Consider the following 19,621-nt stretch of genomic DNA (forward strand, 5'->3'; position numbering starts at 1 on the left):
AATCTTCATCTATTCTGCATTCAGAATGTAATGTGTGTGCTAACTGAATCAAGCTTCTTCCTTTAAGCTAAATCTTTGGTTCTGGGAGGACACAATCAATACCTTTACCTCGTGTGTCCTGGTGGTAAGAATTTTAGCCACATTGTTTCCCCCAGGCAGAGCTCTCACAAAGATGTTCACTTAATAAGGTCAGAGGTGGTCAGGGAGGAAATGGTACGTGTGTTGGTTTTATCATCAACGATTACAGTTTTTTTGGGAAAGCCAAACCTTTGTGTTGCTACACTCTTACACTTTGAAGAATCCAGTAACTGTTTTAGAATTACCACAAAGTTTACCTTCGAAAAATGCCACTTTCTTGCTTAACATGCTGGGGGAGAGACAATCCAAGTGTGAGGTTCCTTTCCAGATAGATTTTCCTGGCAGTTAATATTTGGGTGCTGCTCAGTGAACTACACCCCATGAAGAAGGCTAAGCTGGGAGTTGGAAGTCTGTCATCTGCGCCATGGGTCTCTGTTCCCGAGGGCCTCCCACGGTGTGAACTGAGTGACCCTAGCATTGAAAGAGGTGGTTTCTCTACAAGCCTCGACATGGAGACCAACAACTCCAACTGGTGATTTGCTCAAGAAGCAGTGATCTGCCCAGCAGTGAGGAGAATCTGGATATCTTGGACTTTGGAGAATCCCCAGTTTGCAAAGTGGCAGCCTTCTAAGGGGTTTTCAAGGGTAATTTTGGAAATTTGTGACTGTTCTCTGAGAGTGTGAGATATGACACTACTGGGTGATAATAAATGTATCACGTTCTCATAAAAATAACCATCACTGGCTAAGCAGCACCTGTGTTCTGAGCGTCTTTCTTTCAGCAGGCATTGTTTTGGAATTATATACATATGCTAGGAACAAAGGCGGCTGATTCCTTCCTTGCTGTATCCAGTTATGTTGTTGTCCTCAGAAGCAAGTGCCAGGCGATATTCATTCCACCGGCATCCCTTGATAGCACCTCTTGTGTCTGAGCCATCTAGAGGTAGTCCCTCTTTGTGACTCAGCCTTTCTCTTTCCATCACTCAGCTCTGCTTTTCTCTGGGTTGACTTTACTTTGGGACCCACTTTCTCCATGTCAGCTCCTGGCAATTTTAGCTTGCCCACTGCAGCAAAGAGAGTGTTGCTTTGCAGAGAGTTACTGTGGGCATTCTGGAAGCCAGTTCCACTGGCTGTTGCTGCCTTGGTTTGGGTCATATGCTAATCCCAGCACCAGGCCAGGCCACGAAGGTGTGTGTGATGCTCTCATTGGCCAGTCCTGGGCCTGGAGCAGGGAGCTGTGCTGGGTTCAATCCACTTCCTGAAAAAACAAAAGGCCTGAGAGCAGGATGGGGTGGGGGACTCAAGAAGTCCCAGGCTGCTGTGGCCGAAGAAATGGCAATGGATGCTCACAGGCAAAAGCAACCTATGTCAGCTTCTCAGATCCTCTCCGTTCCCACTTCTCCTGCCTCCATGTCTGCAGTCACTACCATACAGTCTCTCTCGCCTCCTTTTCTCTACCTCCTCACTGGACTAGCTCTGCCTTTTACTGCCTCCCAATTTTCATGCCCTCAAGCCTCCTGTTTACTTCCTCTTCTGAGCCTCCTCCTATTTCTGCTTACTCTGCTGTTGTTCCTCTTTTACGGCCTCACATTGAGTTCCCTGGAAGTGTATCTAATTGGGTCTGTTAGCATCTAGGACAGAGTGTCCCTATCAATCAGCAGGGTCATGGGAAGCCAGCTCACAGACACCAACAAGCCTCCAGATTGCTTCCTTCAGGTCCGATGCCTTTGCCTCGGATGATTGAGCAGGATGATGGAGCCACATCTCATGTTATAAATTAAGGCACTCACATAGAAGGTACGACCATTGGTGGCTTTGCTCAGAGTACAACAATCAGAGCTTCATGGCCTAAAGAACACATTTGGTATTTGTCCTAAAGGACCAGCCTTCATGATCTCTGTCTATGCTGTATAAACCTAACATAACACTTGCTGAAAGAAAGATCTTTATAGAGTAGATGCAATGTGCTTTTTCATACTCTAGATGATACCACTGGTGGATGCACAGCTGGATGAAAACTCTAGAAACCAACAACCTCAATGACTGAAGGAAGATGAGTTGGATAAGAAAAAACGAAAAAGGGTAAGAAAAGCTAAAAGGTGACCACGAGACGCTTTTAGAAAAACAAAGGTTGGCCAGGCACAGTGGCTCATGCCTGTAATCCTAGCACTTTGGGAGGCAGAGGCAGGCTGATCATCTGAAGTCAGGAGTTTGAGATCAGCCGGGCCAACAAAGTGAAACCCTGTCTCTACTAAAAATACAGAAAAAAAAAAAAAAAGAAGTTAGCCAGGCATGGTGGCGGGTGCCTGTAATCCCTGGTACTCAGGAGGCTGAGGCAGGAGAATCGCTTGAACCTGGGAGGCGGAGGTTGCAGTGAGCCGAGATCAAGCCATTGCACTCCAGCCTGGACAACAAGAGTGAAACTCTGTCCCCCCAAAAAAGAAAAACAAAGATTAAAAAAGATGTTGCTCAGCTCTTCCACACCTACAGGGAGCACACAGCATGGCAGATGGGTTTCAAAGGTAGCAAGAAACAATCTTATTAAACTGCAGGCGGGACTAGTAAGAGAAGCTTCTAAAAGCATAGTCTTACACAGGGCCATGGCGTAGATTCGTGACTACTTCAGTGTAATTGAAATTTAGGAGCTTTGCAATTTGAGTTCTAAAATTTAATAGAAATGGGAAGCCCAACAGTTCTTTAATTTGATTTTAATAAAGGAGTCTTCATTTTATCTACCATGCTGTCTTCCTCCCTCCCAACTGTGATTACTGGTAGTCAGAACTAGCACGAGGCTAGCATAAAATTTAAGGAGACCCTCACTCCAGGCGCCAACACTGCATTTGCAGGAGCTCGAAAGTGAAGGCCTCCTTAAATATTGCACCCAGGGCTCCTGACCCTCTGCAATGGAAGTGTGGTGATTTCATTTTCCTAAAAGAAAAACTTTTTGGTGTTTTAGATGAGGTCAATCACTTTATCCTTCTCTTTCTGACCTGGGTTAATAGACTCAAACTAAAAATGAATTTCATTCATATATGTGTGAGATAGAGGTGAAAATGCAAATTTTTCTAAATGTAAAAATCAAAAAACAAAAAGACTTGATTTTATGTTATTTCACTTAACATGAATGATCAAAACACTCCTCCTGGCTGGGTTTGTCTGGGGTTGCCAGGTGCCCCCCTCTGCTCTGTGCATTTCTGCATTGGCAGTGTGTCCCAGAGTCCAAGTGCTTTCTAGACAGCTCATGTTCATCTGTCTTATTAATAATTGGCTGCAACCTTTCCAATTTTCCCCTCTAATAGGCTTGCAAAGTTTTGTTACTTATCACATTATGAGCTCAATTCTTCTAGATTTTTACATTACTCGTCTAACACCTTCAGGGAAATTGAAGGATCACCTGAGTAACTCTATGCTGATGAGGAAGCCTTTGAGGCAAGCACCAGCATAGACAGGACCAGGATGTTCTCTGGAAACCTGGGTTAATTGTCTCCAGGCTGCTTGGCATAATCACCTCACTCAACTTTCCTTCTAGCAGTGAAAAAAGTCCTGAGAACAGATATCTCCCCAGAAAACAGTGGGAGCGGTCATCGCTCATTCCCTCACTGAGAGGTACCCTATTCACTCATTCATTTATTCCTTCTTCTACTTCCTAAGAGGTCTTACTCCCCACGTTGAGCATACCTTATAATGATGAGCATGGCATTTCCTTTAATTTTCTTGGAACATATTCCAGGCTTCTTGCTCTATTAAAAATATGTATGTCTATTCAGGAAGATTCTTTCTCAAACATTTATTCCTGGAGGAAAAAAATCCTTAGAAACTTCGACTTAGGGGTGTATCTTTTCAAAATTGTATTGAAAAATAACTGTCTTTTGATGAATAGTAATGAATCGTGTTAAAAAAAAACATCAGATGTTCGAGTTGCAACTCTGGTATGAGCGTTGTAAAGAAATGATCGTTAACAAGGATTCCTCATGGGTTCTTGTGATGTCCTGAGGTTTCATTTCAGTGTGCTTGTTTGCTTGTTTGTTTGAATTAGAGAGAAGCAAGAGAGGTCATCTAGGGGGCCACTTGGCTGGTCAGACTGGTGTCCCAGGGGCACTACCAAAGTGAGTCTCTAGTCTGGTCCTGGCTTCTCAGGGCAAGAAATGATTTGTTAGGCTACCTGGAGGTGTTTGGCTTAGGACTGCCTGTTGCTTAATCAAAATCACAAGAAACTGACATGTGAAACATAAGTCCAGTTCATGCATATTTAGTGCAAAATATACCAGCCAAATGGTCAAGAATATGTGTAACACTGCTGGCTGCTGGTGTCTGTCCATAAGAGCCTCCTGTATCTTTCTCCATTGCAGGGAGGTCCATCTCAGGGCGCATAATAATTTTAGCCATTGGTCAGGCCATCCTCCTCCCCCTCTTCTCCCCAACAGTATTAGGGAGAGAGTGACAATTTCTGGATTAAATTATCTTTCTAAAAGTCCCCATGTTTATCATTCCAATTTGGAAGAGTCTTTCTTGAGATTGGTTCTTTTCATTCACTGTGACCAGCCCAAGGACCCATTTGGTGACATGATATTGCCTTCCTAGAAATGTATGCTCACCACCCACTGGGCCTGGGGTTCTTAAATTTCTCTAAGCCATGCATTCAGTGACTATTACCCAAAGTCTATCATTTCTGCAGACAGTTGATTGCATCTAGTATACCAAGAGTTTCTGCATGTCAGGGGGCCCTTCCTGAAGGGCCGAATTGGCCCCGCTCGTGCCTCCATGTACAGACAATTTTGACAACGACCACACAAAGCAGAAGAAATGATCGATGTGTCTATGAAACCAAAGCAAACTGAAGGCCTGCTTTGCCTGCCTTTGTTGAACTTCAACCTCGTTTAAGTGTAACAGCAAATAAACGTTGTGTAGAGGTCTCAAGATTCAAAAGCTCCCCTCCCTCAATATACGCACTGGTGCTCACGTATATACATTTGAACATATGAAAGAGTAAGCGAACCAGTGACAACAGAGTTTTGTACTTAAAAACACTACAAATACGTTTAATCTTTCTTGTCTATATTTTCACAATCAAGTTTGTGTGTTACAAAGTTCTAAAAATCTCAGTTTGGTCTGAATATTTATATTTAAAAACCAAACCTAATCTGATGGAAAAGCAGATGACGTCTCATTTATGCTTTAAGTAACACACCGAAAATGCATATCACGCCAGTGTGTGTGGGTAGGTTTTGCCTGTTCAAACTCTCACAATAGGCAGAGATGATTGATAACAAGACCAACTCGAGGTTGCTTCTCTGAAGCCCCACCCTCTCCACCAACCCCTGCAAGGACAAGTCGGCTTTCTTTCAGTAGCATGAAGATTCAAAGTAAAAAAAAAAAAAAAAAAATTGCATTGATTGGTTAGTCAGAATGCTTTCCTGGCTGGAAAACCACCACCGGAGGGGCCAGGAAATGACCATTTTCAGCCTTCTGTGGTACATGAAGTATAAACCATACACAGTATCATGTGAAACCAGGGAAACTCATCTATTTCAGGAAAATCCCCTTACCCCTCAGGGTTGTTGGTTTTTGTTCTATGTCAATCAAATTCCTGTATTTTCCTACAGAGCAGCTATGGTTCCCGCTGGAAGGAAACGGAAGACTTCAGTTCCCTGGAGGGAGCTTCTCCCGCAGCATACAGGTTCTTGGTGGAACCCTGTTGCATTTCCTCTGTAGGGCACACAGGTTTATCTAAGCTGTGAAAGCAACACAGAGATAAGACCCATGGTGTTTTCCTTGTTACAAAAAAACTGTCTACTTCCTGTCTGAAGAAACCAGGGACACTTGATTTTGAAGGGACTTCAGCAATGTAAGCATAAAATCAGCCCCTTCTCTTTAATTTAAATTCCACCCTTCCCTTGGGTGAGGGCTGTTTCTAAGTTATTTAAAGATTTAGAAAGTAGCTAGAAGGTCACTGGGTTTGTGGTGGCATTGGCTTTTACTCTTGTGCAATAAAACCACATTCTGCTTGTTCCTTTAGGTGAGGGCAGAAATGACTGGACGGAATGCCCACCTGCCCATACAGTTTGAAGAGAACAGTCCAAGTGCTCAAATACTTCAAAACCTTTTAAGAAATCGGAAATAGTAGGAAACATTGCATCTGAAGTCACAGAATATGCTAATGTTAACCCGTGTGGCTGGAATAAATGTGCAAGCTGATGTGTTAATCTCTGATGTATTTGGAGATATTTCCCTTATGTAAATAATTTAAATTGTCCACAAGGTAACTTCATTTTCTACAGAGTCTAATTTGATTTTAACATTATTTTTCAAGATCATGTGAGTTTATCATTTTGTTTTTGGTTTCATTCAATGGTAGCAATCTGAGATAGTCACATGCCCATCCAGGTCCAGTTGTATAACTTTTAACAAGTTATTTAACCTTCTCCTGTCTCGGTTTCCTCATTTATAAAGTGGGAATAATAATAGTATCTACGACCAGGCACGGTGGCTCACGCCTGTAATCCCAGCACTTTGGGAGGCTGAGGCAGGCAGATCCCTTGAGGTCAGGAGTTCGGAGGTCAGGAGTTCGAGAACAACATGGTAAAATCCTGTCTCCACCAAAAATATAAAAAATTAGCCAGATGTGGTGGCACGTGCCTGTAATCACAGCTACTTGGGACGCTGAGGCAGGAGAATTGCTTGAACTTGGGAGGTGGAGGTTGCGGTGAGCCAAGACCATGCCACTGCACTTCAGCCTCAGTGACAGAGCGAGACTCCATCTCAAAATAATAATAATAATAATAATAATAATAATAATAGTATCTAACTCTGAGGGTGCTTCTCGATTAATTTAGCAAACATTGTTGCATGGTCCAAAAGTGTTATGCATTAAAGATACATGGAGAGCAATGCCTATCCCTGACTTTCTGGCTCTTAGGGATCAGGGAGAAAAATGGAGATGTAAGGACGCACAATAATAATAATAATAACAACAATGATAAAGATAATTTTACATGGTGTTAAGCTAAGAAGAAAAAGAACAGGTTATGAGGGTGATTTGATTGATTTGAGGGAAGGCCTCCCAGAGGTAGAGACATTTAAATGGAAGAATTTTTTTAAAAATTAGCCAGGTAAGAGCTAGGTATTGCAGGCAGAGGAAGGGGTGCATGCAAAGGCCCAGAAGCCCAAGCAGGTGGAGGCATGTGCTGTGGGCTGATAGAGTCCACTGGCAGTAGGCAGGTCCAGGTGGCACTGGCTTGTAGGCCCAGAGAAGCAGTTGGAATTTTCCTGAGTTCAGTGGGAAACCACTGGAAGCCTTTAACACAAGGGCAGGACCTGACCTCATTCACAATTTTTTTTTTTTTTTTTTTTTTTGAGACAGAGTCTCACTCTGTACCCTGGCTGGGGTGCAGTGGTGTAATCTTGGCTCACTGCAACCTCCACTTCCTGGGTTCAAGTGATTCTCCTGCCTCAGTCTCCAGAGTAGCTGGGATTACAGGTGCCCACCACTACCGGCTAATTTTTTTTTTTTTTTCAATAGAGAAGGGGTTTCACCATGTTAGCCAGGATGGTTTCGATCTCCCGACCTCGGCCTCCCAAAGTGCTGGGATTATAGGTGTCAGCCACCTTGCCGGGCCTCATTCACATTTTTAAAAGAGCTCCTGACAGCTGGTCTTTGCTGGACACTGTGAACTACACAGTCCAAACCTTCTTCACACCTGCAAACGCTGGCCACCCCGCAACTGTGAGATGCTCAAGGAGGAGTAAGAGGTAGCTGTGCTGGGGGTGCCCTACAACCCTCCTGCCTCAACATCCACCATGATCCACATCTGCAGCGAGACCTCTGTGCCCGACCCTGTCATCCGGTCCCTGTTTAACACCCTCTTTATGAACTCCTGCTGCCTGGGCTTCATAGCATTCGCCTACTCCATGAAGTCTAGGGATAGGAAGATGGTTGGTGACCTGATCAGGGCCCAGGCCTATGCCTCCACTGCCAAGTGCCTGAACATCTGGGCCCTGGTTCTGGACATCCTCATGATCATTCTGTTTATCATCATCCCAGTGTTGATCTTCCAAGTCTATCGATAGAACAGGAAGCAGCATCCAGGCCAGGAGCTCTGACCATGACGTGTCTCCCACGCACTCCACCTTCCATTCCTTGCCCTGTATCAGCCCTTTATCCTCACACACGTTTCTACAATGGCATTCAATAAAGTTCACGTGTTCCTGGAAAAAAAAAAAGAGCTTCCTAGCTAGAGGGTGGAGAGGGGACTAGGGAAGGAGTAGAAGCCAGGGCTTCCATTGTAAGGATTAAATGAGATAATGAATGTATAGCATTTGGTGTCATAACTGACCCATCATCATTTCCCAGTTCATGTTAGTCATTTCTATTAATAGTTATGATCTATATTATTAATAATAGTACTTCCTAGATATCATAATCTGACGGTATAAACTCAATGTGTACACCAGAAATTAAATGTCCCCTCTGATTTCATTCACTACAATGTCAGAAAAAAAGTTGTTAGAAAAAATTCCCAGTCTGTGACCTGGGGGTTAGGGAACCCCGGGTTTGGAGAAGACTCAAGCCTACTGTGTCTGAGTCAGGAGATGGCAAATGAGTTTACTGGCCTAGATGAAACTCAAGTTAATTTTTATTCCCAAGTTCTTCACCTTATTATGGCCCACATAGTTAGCTGCACGTGCTAAGTGCAAACTTTTTGCCAAGCCAGTTTGTGAAACACTTTTCACTAATTAGTATACCAATCTATAAAAGAAGGCACTTCTTAAAAATACTTTGTTTTCCAGAAATCACAATACAGTACAGTACTCACTTTTGTGCGATTTACTTCTGACCCAACCAAGGATACATGCAGAGAGAATGTGTGTTTGGAGAGCTGGCATTCATGCAAATTTCAGGTTTTGAGAAAGGGATTTACTGGCTTTCCAAAACCAAAGGCATGTGCTTCTCAACCTCTAGGCAGTAGGGCAGGATGGTATTCCTGTCTGACCAGTGGGAAATCGGAGGCACAGTAGGCCTGAGTCTTCTCTAGACCAAGGGTTCCCAACCCCTGGGCCATGGACCAGGATTGGCATTTGTAGCCGCTCCCCATTGCTCCCATTACCACCTGAGCCCCACCTCCTGTCAGATCAGTGTTGGCACTAGATTCTCATAGAAGTGCAAACCCTGTTGTGAGCTGTGCATGTGAAGTATCTGGGTTGCATGCTCCTTATGAAAATCTAATGCCTGAAAATCTGTCACTGTCTCCCATCACCCCCAGATGGGACCATTTAGTCGCAGGAAAACAAACTTAGGGCTCTTGCTGAGTCTACATTATGGTGAGTTGTATAATTATTTCCTTATATATTACAGTGTAAAAATAATAGGTATAAAATGCACAATAAATGTAATGCACTTGAATCATCCCAAAACCATCCCCCAGCATCTGTGGAAAATTTGTTTTTCACAAAATGGTCCCTGGTGCTGAAAAGGTTGGGGATCACTGCTCTAGACCAAGAAAAAACACCGAGTAAATGTGGGAGCAAAATGCTGAAGAACTTTGCTGACTCTTCTCAAAGCCTCATTTTTCCCATCTATCGAATGGCTGTAATAATCATGCCCTCCTTTTAAGGTTACTGTGAGGATTGAGGGAAATAATTCATAAATGTGTTTCCATTCAGTCTGACACAAAAAGCGCTGGACAGTTGTTAATTGTTGAGGCTATCATTGTTACTCAAAGACCAAAGTACCTGCTCTACTCCATTTGACCCACTTCATTCTAGATTTAAAAAGGATGGTTCTGATAGTCTGAGTAGAACTGCTTTGGAGACCAGAAAATGTTAGTGTGATGACCTTCAGCATCCTATCTATGACCCCAATTTGATCCTTGAGCCAGGATGAAACCTGGAGAAGAGCTCTTGGGCCACTGGCTCCAGCTGTGGGGTCTTACGAACGTTCCCTTTAGCGTGGCAGACTCACAGCTCTGCGAGAGGTGCCTTTCCCAAAGCTGCTTGAAATTACGCTTGTAACCTGGGAGTTTGATAAGCCAAGGGGTCTGGGGTTTCAATTCCCTCCGTCCTCTGCTTTTCTAACTCGCAGTAATTATCTTTGTAATGCTCTAATGCTGAATAATGATGCTGCTAATGCAGGCTGCACTTCGCGCACAGGTGCCAGCTGTTACCTCGCCGGGCAGCTGACCGCGCGGTGCACACTTAGGCACATTCACTGAGCCCAGCCCCAGCCCACACCAACTAAACAAAGAAAGCCCCAGGCTTCCTACCGATCCACCCCGCCCCTCTCCCTCGGCCTTAAGGAGGCTCTTCTCCCTCCCTTCCCGGCCCACGCTCTCCTCCTCCACCCCTCCCTCACTTCTTCCCCTAACAGCCCTCCCTCCCTTCGGTGGTTTCTTCCTGCAACAGAAATCCAGGAAACCGCCCCCCACATTTCCTTTACCCACGATTTTCTCCAGAGTCTGACTCACACACAATTCAGCTTGATTTGGAGTTCCCTTTTCTCTGCCCCATGAGAAACCCCAGCTCTCCCATTCATTTCTGGGAGTACAGGCTTGCCAGATAAGGTTGCTTATTTTTGAGTCTGATAATTGACCTTTCATCATGGGGGTGGGGGGGAGGCATATTGAAGACAAATTACCAAAGAACAAATGTGAGGCTGTTGGCTTTACGCACACACACATACACACACACACACACACGACCCTTTACATATTTGTCCATAGAGCAGCCTTCAGCAGACAACATCTGCAGGATGAGCCGTTTTTCCGTAACTTTAATCTCGTAATTCATTGTTTCTCTGGTGCTGGTTACAGTAGCTAAGAGGGTGGAACGGCAGGCCAATTTGTCACACAAACAAATTTAAATGTGGACCGAGGGGTTTGCCCACCTTATGATGAGTGGTTGACTTGTGGCCAAAAACACAAAACAAAAACAAAAGCAAGAGGTGGGGTTGATGAGGTCTGGGGAGCAAGAGTTGCAGTTTCGAAACAGAGTGGAGGCTCCTTTAATCTTGACAGCCAGAATGCTACAGGGGTCACAGCACATCTGCTCCGGAGGAAAGACAAAGGGCAAGGTGGGGCCACGGTAGCCTGCGCGGGGCTCTTGGCGGGCCGGGGGCGGCGTGCTCCGAGCTGGGCGCGAGTGGAGGGGCCCGCGGCTTTGTGCGCCCCCGCCAGTGCCCGCCTGCAGCCCCGCCGCAGCGTTTAACCTTGACTTCTCCCTCCTCGCTTCTGGCACGGAAGGAAAGTCGGTCCAGATGGGCGTCCTGAGTGTGACGACGTCCCCTCCCGCCCCCACGCTCTCGCGCAGATGTCGCACGCTGCCCGGGGTCCCGCCACACCGCCCACCAAGGCCGGGGGACCTGCGCGCCGGGGGGTGGCGGGCACGTCCCGCACCCTCTCCACCCGCCCGACCCCGGCGCCTTTCGCATTCCCTTCTTCGGCCTTGGCGCCTCGGACCGGAGCGCCCAGGCCAGCTCAGGGTGTTCCCGCGGGGGTCTTCGGGAACAATGGTGAGCCTGTGCTCTGCTGGCTGGGGGGGTCGTCCCCGCAGCTGGCGCGTCCCTTCCGGCTGAGCGCCCAGAGCCCCCCGCCGCCCTAAGTTGGGCCACCGCTGCGGCCGGGCCGGGCGGGGACATTTGAGGCCCGAGAGACCCGCGCTCATGGACAAGTGTCGCCCGCGCCGGGCAGTGCCGTGGAGACAGACCACGCAGTGACAGGCCGGAGGCGGCTCGAGGGATCCATAATTTATGATGTGTTCTTACCAATCCGGTTTGGGATTTCACAAGCGTTGTCAGTTTCCTTCCCATTTGTTGCTTCCGTCTGTCCTTTTGGAGAAAACTCTTTCCCTCCCCAGGACGGAAGCAGTTGCCCTACTGAATTAATGTGATAAGGAGAAAAAAAATGGGATTGAAGATTAAGGGAATGGGTGAACACAGGTAAGGGGGTGGGGCTGAAAGAGAGGTTGCTTAGTCCTTTGTGTACCTTCCACCAATTTTACCCAGACCATGAAGAAAAAAGTAAGGCCATTTTCAGAGAGATGGAGTGGAGGGTTCATGCTGAGAGGCAGTGGGAGCAGATCTTCCTTACCACTACCACCAATCATCCTCCTCAATTACAAATAAGCCCCTTGGCCCTAAGATTTTTCTTCTTTCTTTTTCTTTTCTTTCTTTCTTTCTTCTTCTTCTTCTTCTTCTTTTTTTTTTTTTTTTTTTTTTTTTTTGAGACATAGGCTCTCTCTATCACCTAGGCTGGAGTGCAATGGCGCAATCTCGGCTCACTGCAACCTCCACCTCCCAGGTTCAAGCGATTCTCCTGCCTCAGCCTCCTGAGTAGCTGGGATTACAGGCGTCCACCACTGGCAACCGGTTAATTTTTGTATTTTTAGTAGAGACGGGGTTTCGCCATATTGGCCTGGCTGGTTTCAAACTCCAGACCTCAGGTGATCCACCCGCCTCGGCCTCCCAAAGTGCTGGGATTACAGGCGTGAGCCCCTGCGCCTGGCCAAGATTATTCTTGAAGCGCTGCAGGACGCCCCAAAATGAACTTGGGTCTCCAGAGGGTAAGGGGTTGATTGTTCTTGCATTTCCCAATCTGGGCTGATCCCTGGGAGGGACCTGCATTGAGGCACTGCAGCCTTAGTGCTCCTAACTTAGGATACATTTGGGGACCCTTGGGCAAAAGGATACTCCCGTGTTGAAAATTCCTAAAGTTGCTTTAGTGATTGGGGAAAACTTTAGGGATTTTATCAACTTTTAGTGCAATGAATAAATGTTAGGCACAACAAAGAGCCCTAAACTAGCTGGGGGAAGTTTTTCTCAGGCCACCTTTCCAGTTTTGTTTTGCTTTTTTCTTGAAAAGAAATTTATTCTAGACCCCTTCTTTTTCTCCTTTGGACTTAGTGTTGCTAAATGGAACTCAGGCCAGAGAGCAACTGTTGCAAATGCCTGCTGCGGTTGTCTCTGCAACACAGGCCTGTAAAGACTTGAGTAAGAAGAGGTTTGAAGGGAGTAGCTCCCTCCCAGATGCTGCCAGTGCAGAGGCAAGGGGAGGGTGGTTTCAGCCAGGGGCTGCTCCCATTGCTCCCGTGGGTGAGGAGGGGACAGGCATGGGAAGAGCCGCAAACTCCAGAGCCAGCAGCCCCTGCAGATGGCTGGGTCATTTTGTGGTTTACAAATGACCACGTCAGGTTGAAGCCACAGTCGCTGTGGTTACAGGCACCCGTGATTAGTCACACAGTTAGTGACCCAGTTACGGCACACCCTCTTGTAAAAAGGACATTATTCAACATCTTGCTAGCTTGATTTCAGAAATGGTCCCTGGATATAAGGAAAATAAATCTAGGGTGTGTATTTAGGACTGCCAGGAGTTTGGTTTGCTGAAAAGGAGCACAGGTGGGGTGTGACTTTTGTGGCAAGTAGAATTCCACTGAACTTGAACTAGAGATTGCCTTCCAAGTTCAGGTATGACCCTTTCACAGGGGAGTCTCAAAGGGGTCTGGGAGAGAAAGACAAGGGCCTCCTGAGCTTCGACTTGGCTCATGTGTTTGTGGCCATCTGTGAAATGAAAGTGGGGAGTGAGGAAGGCAGGAAGGGGAAGAAGAACCCTGAATATGGAGGCTTGTGTGGGTTTTTACTTTTTAAAAATAGCATTTCTTTTACCACAATGCTGCAGGAACTTGTAAACATGAATCCCCAGCAATAGTAAACAAATTAGTCTAAGTTCTTTTATGTGAAAAGTAAGTAGAGCAAGTGTCTCTTGGTCTCTGTCTCTCAATCTCTTTCACTCTCTCATTTTTTTTTCCACAAAGAGAAAATGCAAAACAAAAATATCCCCTCCTCTTAAAAGCTTCTTTGCTGGTGAGTGTTTGTCCAGGAACAAATAGTCTTTTATTCGAATGGTGTCCAAAAGTTCATAAGCAAAAAAAGTGCCCAACGTCTGGTTACCCACAATACAGTCTCTGGCTACATAGTGGAGCTTTTCTGTCCTGAATTTGTGATCTGCTATCAGAGTCCTTTAATTTCTCTGAACAGAAGGCTCTTTGGAAGAAGAAAGGATGGGGGTGGGGAGCAACACTGGAATCGGTCTTTTTTTTTTTTTTTTTTTCTTTTTTGCTGTTTTCTTCCAGTCAGCAAGTAGTGCTTGGATTCTTCTGATCTTTCCCAGCATCTTCCTGAGGTGTGGGCCACGGAAGGGTTAAGGAGGCTTTGGGCAGGTTTCCCTGCAGGGGTGGGGCAGCTGGGCAGGCACCACCCACCCCTGAGGCCCTTTATCTCCTTTGGAGATTTTCCTTTTACAGCGTGTTTAATGCAATCTTCAGTGATGACCGTCTTTTTAAAGCCATAGGTTTCCTTTAACTGTCAGGAGTCTACAGATATTCTCGACATTCCAAATGTAGGATCTGGCGAGATGAAAGAGGCAACCGATTAGGGAGAAGATTGGCTATTGTTTTGAGAGATGGGCAAAAATAATGAATTGAAACTAAATTTTAATTGCTGATAAAGAATCATTTTAAACATTTGGCTCCTTTTTGTGGGTTGAAGCTTCCATTTCAGTGAATTCAATTTGATACACTTCTACAGAGCAGCCTTGATAAAAGCCAGGTGCTCTCCTATGTGCCCCAGATGCAGGTGAGAATAGGGTACCCCAAGGCCATACTCTCATGGAACTTTTATGGGGTGGCAGTGGGGACTAGGAAGTAATTTTAAAAATAACTTTTGGATAGGGATAAGTGCCACGAAGATAATAAAAGAGAATAGAGAGGTTTCTCAGAGGAGTTGATATTTGAGCCAACCATGGTGCCCCTTGGAAGAAATGGTCCAGGCAGAGATCCACATAAAGGCCTGAGGCTGAGATGAGCCGCGTGGAGGCCCCTGTCACTGGGATGGGGAGAACTAGAATGGAGAAGGGGTTCGGAGTCCCTTCACCTAGCGACTCCTCTGTGCTTACCAGAGTTGGTGATTTGCACAACCCCAGGGGTGCTGACATTACGGTGGGCTGCCCATAACCAGCATCTGCGTGACTCAGGTCCAGTTGCAAAGCCAGCAACTCAGCTGAAAGTTCAGACCCCATCCCTTTTATATGTAAATCTCCTTTGCCTTGACTTTAAAGCCAGCCATATTTATTGAAACCAGCAGAAACAGCAGACAAATAAATGGTGTCTGATGTGTGGGAGGGAGGTGCAAAGGAGTGTGTCTTGGGAGCTGGCAGACTGGTGGGAGGGGCTGGGGTTACAAAGATTTGAGGTGAGAGATCCGTGATCCATCCAATGGAGGACCAGTATTTCTCTCAGGTAAGTTTTGTGCCAACTGGAGCAGTCCCCTCTGACGTGGGCATGGCTTCCTTTCTCCTCTTCCTTTGATGCTCCTTGTGCCTGTATGTCCCAGAGGCCTGAAATTCAGTCCTCAAATCTCCTCCACATGTCTTCGTGGAGGCCTGCGGCTCTTCACTCACACTCCCTGGCCTGGGTAGTGAGTCCACAGATTTTATTCTTCTCCCCCTAAAAGGACCAAGTCAACTTGGGGTTCCTGGGAAAAGAGGTTCTCTCTCCTCCCTTCATGCTTCTCTCTCTTTTTTTCCTTTCTTTTTTTTTTTAGACAGAGTCTCACTCTGTCACCCAGGCTGGAGTGCAGTGGCGCCAGCTCAGCTCAGTGCAACCTCCGCCTCCCAGGTTCAAGTGATTCTCCTACCTCAGCCTTCCAAGTAGCTAGGATTACAGACGCATGCCACCATGCCCTGCTAATTTTTTTGTATTTTTGGTAGAGAGGGGTTTCACCATATTGGCCAGGCTGGTCTGGAACTCCTGACTTCAAATGATCTGCCTGCCTCCCAAAGTACTGGGATTACAGGCGTGAGCCACCGCGCCGGGTCCCTGCTTCTCTTTTTCCTAAACTTAGGTTCTTGATGGAAAAGGGTTTTCCAGTCCTTGGGAAGAAATATGAGGGAGAGGAAGAAATAAAGGAAGAGTAAATGAGGCAGCAGGAAGAAGAGGAACTAGGGGCTGAGGTGGGGGTGGGAGGACTCTTCCGCCTTCATCCCCAGGTCTCCATGTTGGGGGAAGAATTGTTATCAGGTGTAAGTAAATTCACGCGTTAAGATTGACTGTTTCTGGCCTCTTTTAAAACGGAGTGCTGTGGACACCCCAGCTGTTTGCCTCAGGCAGGCCCCCTAGTAGGGTCTCTAAATGGGTGGGTCTGTCTACCTCCTGTTCCTCTCAGGGCCTCTGTCTCCTGCCAGGGCTGCAGGGAGCTTTACACACGGGCCCCTGGGAAGTTGATTGGAAGCTAGCTGTTCATCTCTGCACTGCGGGCTCTCAATGGCCCCTTGGCCTGTTGAAAAACACCCAGAATGGCAACCCTGGGGCTGTTTACAGTCAGGAAGCAGAGAAGTCTCTGGAGAAGCCACCGTAGCTCACTCTTTTGGGTCTTTTGGGCAGGAGGCAGCTGCTGGGCAGAGGCAGGGACATGGGTCTAGAGGCCTTGGGCCTCCTTTTCTCCTGGCCTCTAACTGTCGCCCCCTCCTGGCCCCACTCATCAGAAGAGAAGTTAGGCTTCCTATCTTTTTCAACTTCAATTCTCTTCTACAGTAGAGATTTCTACTTTGTTTCATCAAGCTATCTAGAGTCACAGAAAACTGATATTCCCCTTCCCCGATCCCGCCATTCCATCTTTCCCTTGATCTCCCAAGTTCCAGCTCTGAGTTCCAAGACAATGGGTCTGAATCTTAGCTCTGCTGCTTTCTGGCCATCTGACCTCTGTAAGCTGTAGGCTTTCTTGGAGCCTCAGGTAACTCATTTGTAGAGTGAGAATAATAGTGGCACCCATCTCATAGACTTGCTGTGAAAATTAAACAAGGTCATTGATGAAGAGTTCCTCAAAACATGCCTTGCTCATGCAAAGGGCTCAAATACATGCTGGCCATTACAACAATCAGCACTGAATCTTGCAAGCTAGCTTCTCCTTAATCTCTCTCCTCTCTTGGCCTTCATAACTTCATAGTATGCTCTGGGGATGGACTCTAGTCTCTGCTTTCTCACTCATTCCTTGAAGTCCTCCTTCCATCTTCATCTCTGCTCTGCTTGACTTAACTGGAAAGTTCCTGTTGGCCCTATATTTGGCTCACACTGTAGAAGCTCCTTCATTCATTCCTCCACCATCGCCTCCAGACAAGTTACCTCCAAATTGTCATCTCTGGCCCTTGCTTCTCTGCAGCTGGAGTCCTGCCACTCTAAGTGTCACTTGGACTTCTTGTGCCATCACAAACCCAATCAGACTCTCACAAAACCAAATTATCATCTTCCTGCTAAACCAGAAACCCTCTCTCAACTTCCAAATGTCTTGGAGTCATACTGGTTCCATCTTCTCCTGAATACTTTTCTTCTCTACCACTGTCCTCATCTATTGAGAATCTGGTCCAAAGCCTCTTTGTTCTTACTGTGTCCTTCTTACAGCTATTTCTTTTCCAAGATCATCATACACACCTAGATCCTGAGCACCTCATGGCTGTGATGCTCTAGTTGCTATATAACCAGGCCCCCAGGTTCCACTTTCTCTTCTCTGATCACCGGATGGGCTCAGCATTGGAGATATAACAGAGCAATGCCCTGCCTGCAGGGAGTTTACAGTCAAACCAGGGAGACAATACAATCAAGTAATTACAATGAAGATTGGCAAGTACTCTGGGTGGTCAGGCACAGAAAGTCACAGGGCCACATACTAGGGATACTTAACCTGAAGTTCAGAAGATCAGGTAAGACTATGTGGAGGGCATGAAATCTAAGCTGAGGCACAAGAGAAGAGTAAGAGCCGCTAAGTAGGGGAGGAGTTCCACATTGAGAGGCACAGGGTACACAAAAGTCCTTCAGGCAGAGAAGCGTGACAAGTTTGAGGAACTGAAAGCAGTTCAGCCTGGGCAGAGTGTGGGCAGGATGCTGAGACACAGGACTGAAGAGGTTACAATGAACAGGGCCCTGGAGACCATGCACATGAGTTTTGATTTTACCCTAAAAGGAAAGCCATGGGAGGGTTTTAAATGCTGCTGCGCACACAAGCACGTGTGTGTGTGTGTGTGTGTGTGTGTGTGTGTGTACACTGACCAGACTTGAGTATTGGCTGTTGGAGAGCAGCAAGACCACGGCAGGGAAACCAGCAAGGAGGTTGCTGCCTGCAACATGGTAGGTGGTGGAGCCTGCATTGGGGTGGGGCAGAGAAGCAGAAGGATGGGGTCAGTATTTGAGTGAATTTGAGATAGGTTGGATATAGGAAGCTAATAAGGAAGGGTTGAGGGGAACTCACAGGTCAGAAACCTGGGAGGATATTAGTGGCATTCATTGAGTTTGGAAACACTGGGAGCATGTGGAGGGAAATGGATAGGTTCACTTAGTGAATACTGAGTCTGAGGTTCCTGAGAGATATGCACATGGATATGTGTTTGGGAGCACTGATCATCACTGGCAAAGCCAGGCAGAGACTTGTGACTTGAGATTCTGACGAAGTGTGTGTTTCTTGCTTCTGTAGTTTGAGATCTTTCTTTCTTCCTTCCTTCCTTCCTTCCTTCCTTCCTTCCTTCCTTCCTTCCTTCCTTCCTTCCTTCCTTCCTTCCTTTCCTCCTTCCTTCCCTCCTTCCTTCCTCTTTCTTTCTTTCTTTCTTTCTTTCTTTCTTTCTTTCTTTCTTTCTTTCTTTCTTTCTTTCTTTCTTTCTTTCTTTCTTTCTTTCGACAAGTTCTCACTCTGTCATTCAAGCTGGAGTGCACTGGTACAATCATAGGTCACTGCAGCCTTGACTTCCCAGGCTTAAGCTATCCTCCCACCGCAAGCCTCCCAAGTAGCTGGAACTACAGATGCACACCACCATGCCTGGCTAATCTTTTAAAACGTAGAGACAGGGGTCCCACTATGTTACCCTGGCTGGTCTCTAACTCCTGGGCTCAAGCCAGCCTCCCACCTTGGCCTCCCCAAGTGCTGGGATTACAGGCATGAGCCACTGCACCTGGCTTGTAGTTTGAGATATTTTTATTGTAAGAGAAGAAATTCACTCAAGCTAGTTCAAACAAAATGTGGTATTGTTCAAATACCTCCATGGGAAACATTGCTCACAGGGAAGCTGTGAGAATGGGAAAAGCTCTTCTGAACTACACAGGAGGACCATGTGGCCTCTTGTTCCTCCGTTTCTGCTTCTCTCCCTGCTTTGTAGGCACGTCTTCTCTGCTTATCCATGAGGCCTCCATCCTCTGTTATCTTTGCTCTCTACAGAGCCAATCCTTTCTACTCCCCCAACTGGCCTAAGATCTGAATTGAAAAGCTTACTCTAGACTTTACCAAAATTTATACATCTCCTTAGGTAAATTATTGAGAAGAGAGGATCTGATTGGTCACTGAGAAGTTAATGGTTCAGCAGCTTTGGGTCAGGTGACCATTCTGGTCCAATCCGTGACAGCAGTGTGTGTGTGTAAGGCAGGGCGGTGGATTCTGTGTAAGGGGTGTGGTCAGACCAGTTCTATAGAGCGATTTTTGGTAAGACAGGATGTTACACTTATTTATTTGTCTAACCTATTAA

At 46.3% G+C, this 19,621-nt stretch overlaps 1 protein-coding gene, 1 long non-coding RNA gene and 1 pseudogene across 10 annotated transcripts in view; 2 read left to right on the top strand and 1 right to left on the bottom strand.

The window, feature by feature from the left end:
- The first annotated feature begins 1,409 nt into the window (after positions 1 to 1,409).
- LOC706586 (interferon-induced transmembrane protein 3 pseudogene) lies at positions 1,410 to 8,214 on the top strand (annotated as a pseudogene).
- Positions 8,215 to 10,815: 2,601 nt separating this feature from the next.
- Positions 10,816 to 11,964, bottom strand: LOC144330796 (uncharacterized). Its single transcript, XR_013397285.1, has 2 exons — positions 11,833 to 11,964; positions 10,816 to 11,114 (listed from the first exon to the last, which is right to left on the bottom strand). It is a non-coding gene; the product is annotated as an uncharacterized LOC144330796 (long non-coding RNA).
- LOC106999781 (uncharacterized) overlaps positions 11,009 to 19,621 on the top strand; it is a 53,499-nt gene continuing 44,886 nt past the window's right edge. For 2 of the 9 annotated variants that reach the window (XR_013397282.1, XR_013397284.1), the window contains exon 1: positions 11,009 to 11,142. Coding sequence is in view for 2 of the 9 variants with exons in the window: in XM_077943651.1 (XP_077799777.1) it covers positions 11,972 to 12,006 (35 nt within the window). In the remaining 7 variants the exon portion in view is untranslated. Of the gene's footprint in view, positions 11,143 to 11,896; positions 12,007 to 15,320; positions 18,240 to 19,621 lie in introns of those variants that run through there. The other 7 variants (XM_077943651.1, XM_077943650.1, XR_013397283.1 and 4 more) reach the window with 6 other exon arrangements.

This window comes from Macaca mulatta, chromosome 8 (genome assembly GCF_049350105.2).
Source record: "Macaca mulatta isolate MMU2019108-1 chromosome 8, T2T-MMU8v2.0, whole genome shotgun sequence".
Taxonomy (NCBI): domain Eukaryota; kingdom Metazoa; phylum Chordata; class Mammalia; order Primates; family Cercopithecidae; genus Macaca; species Macaca mulatta.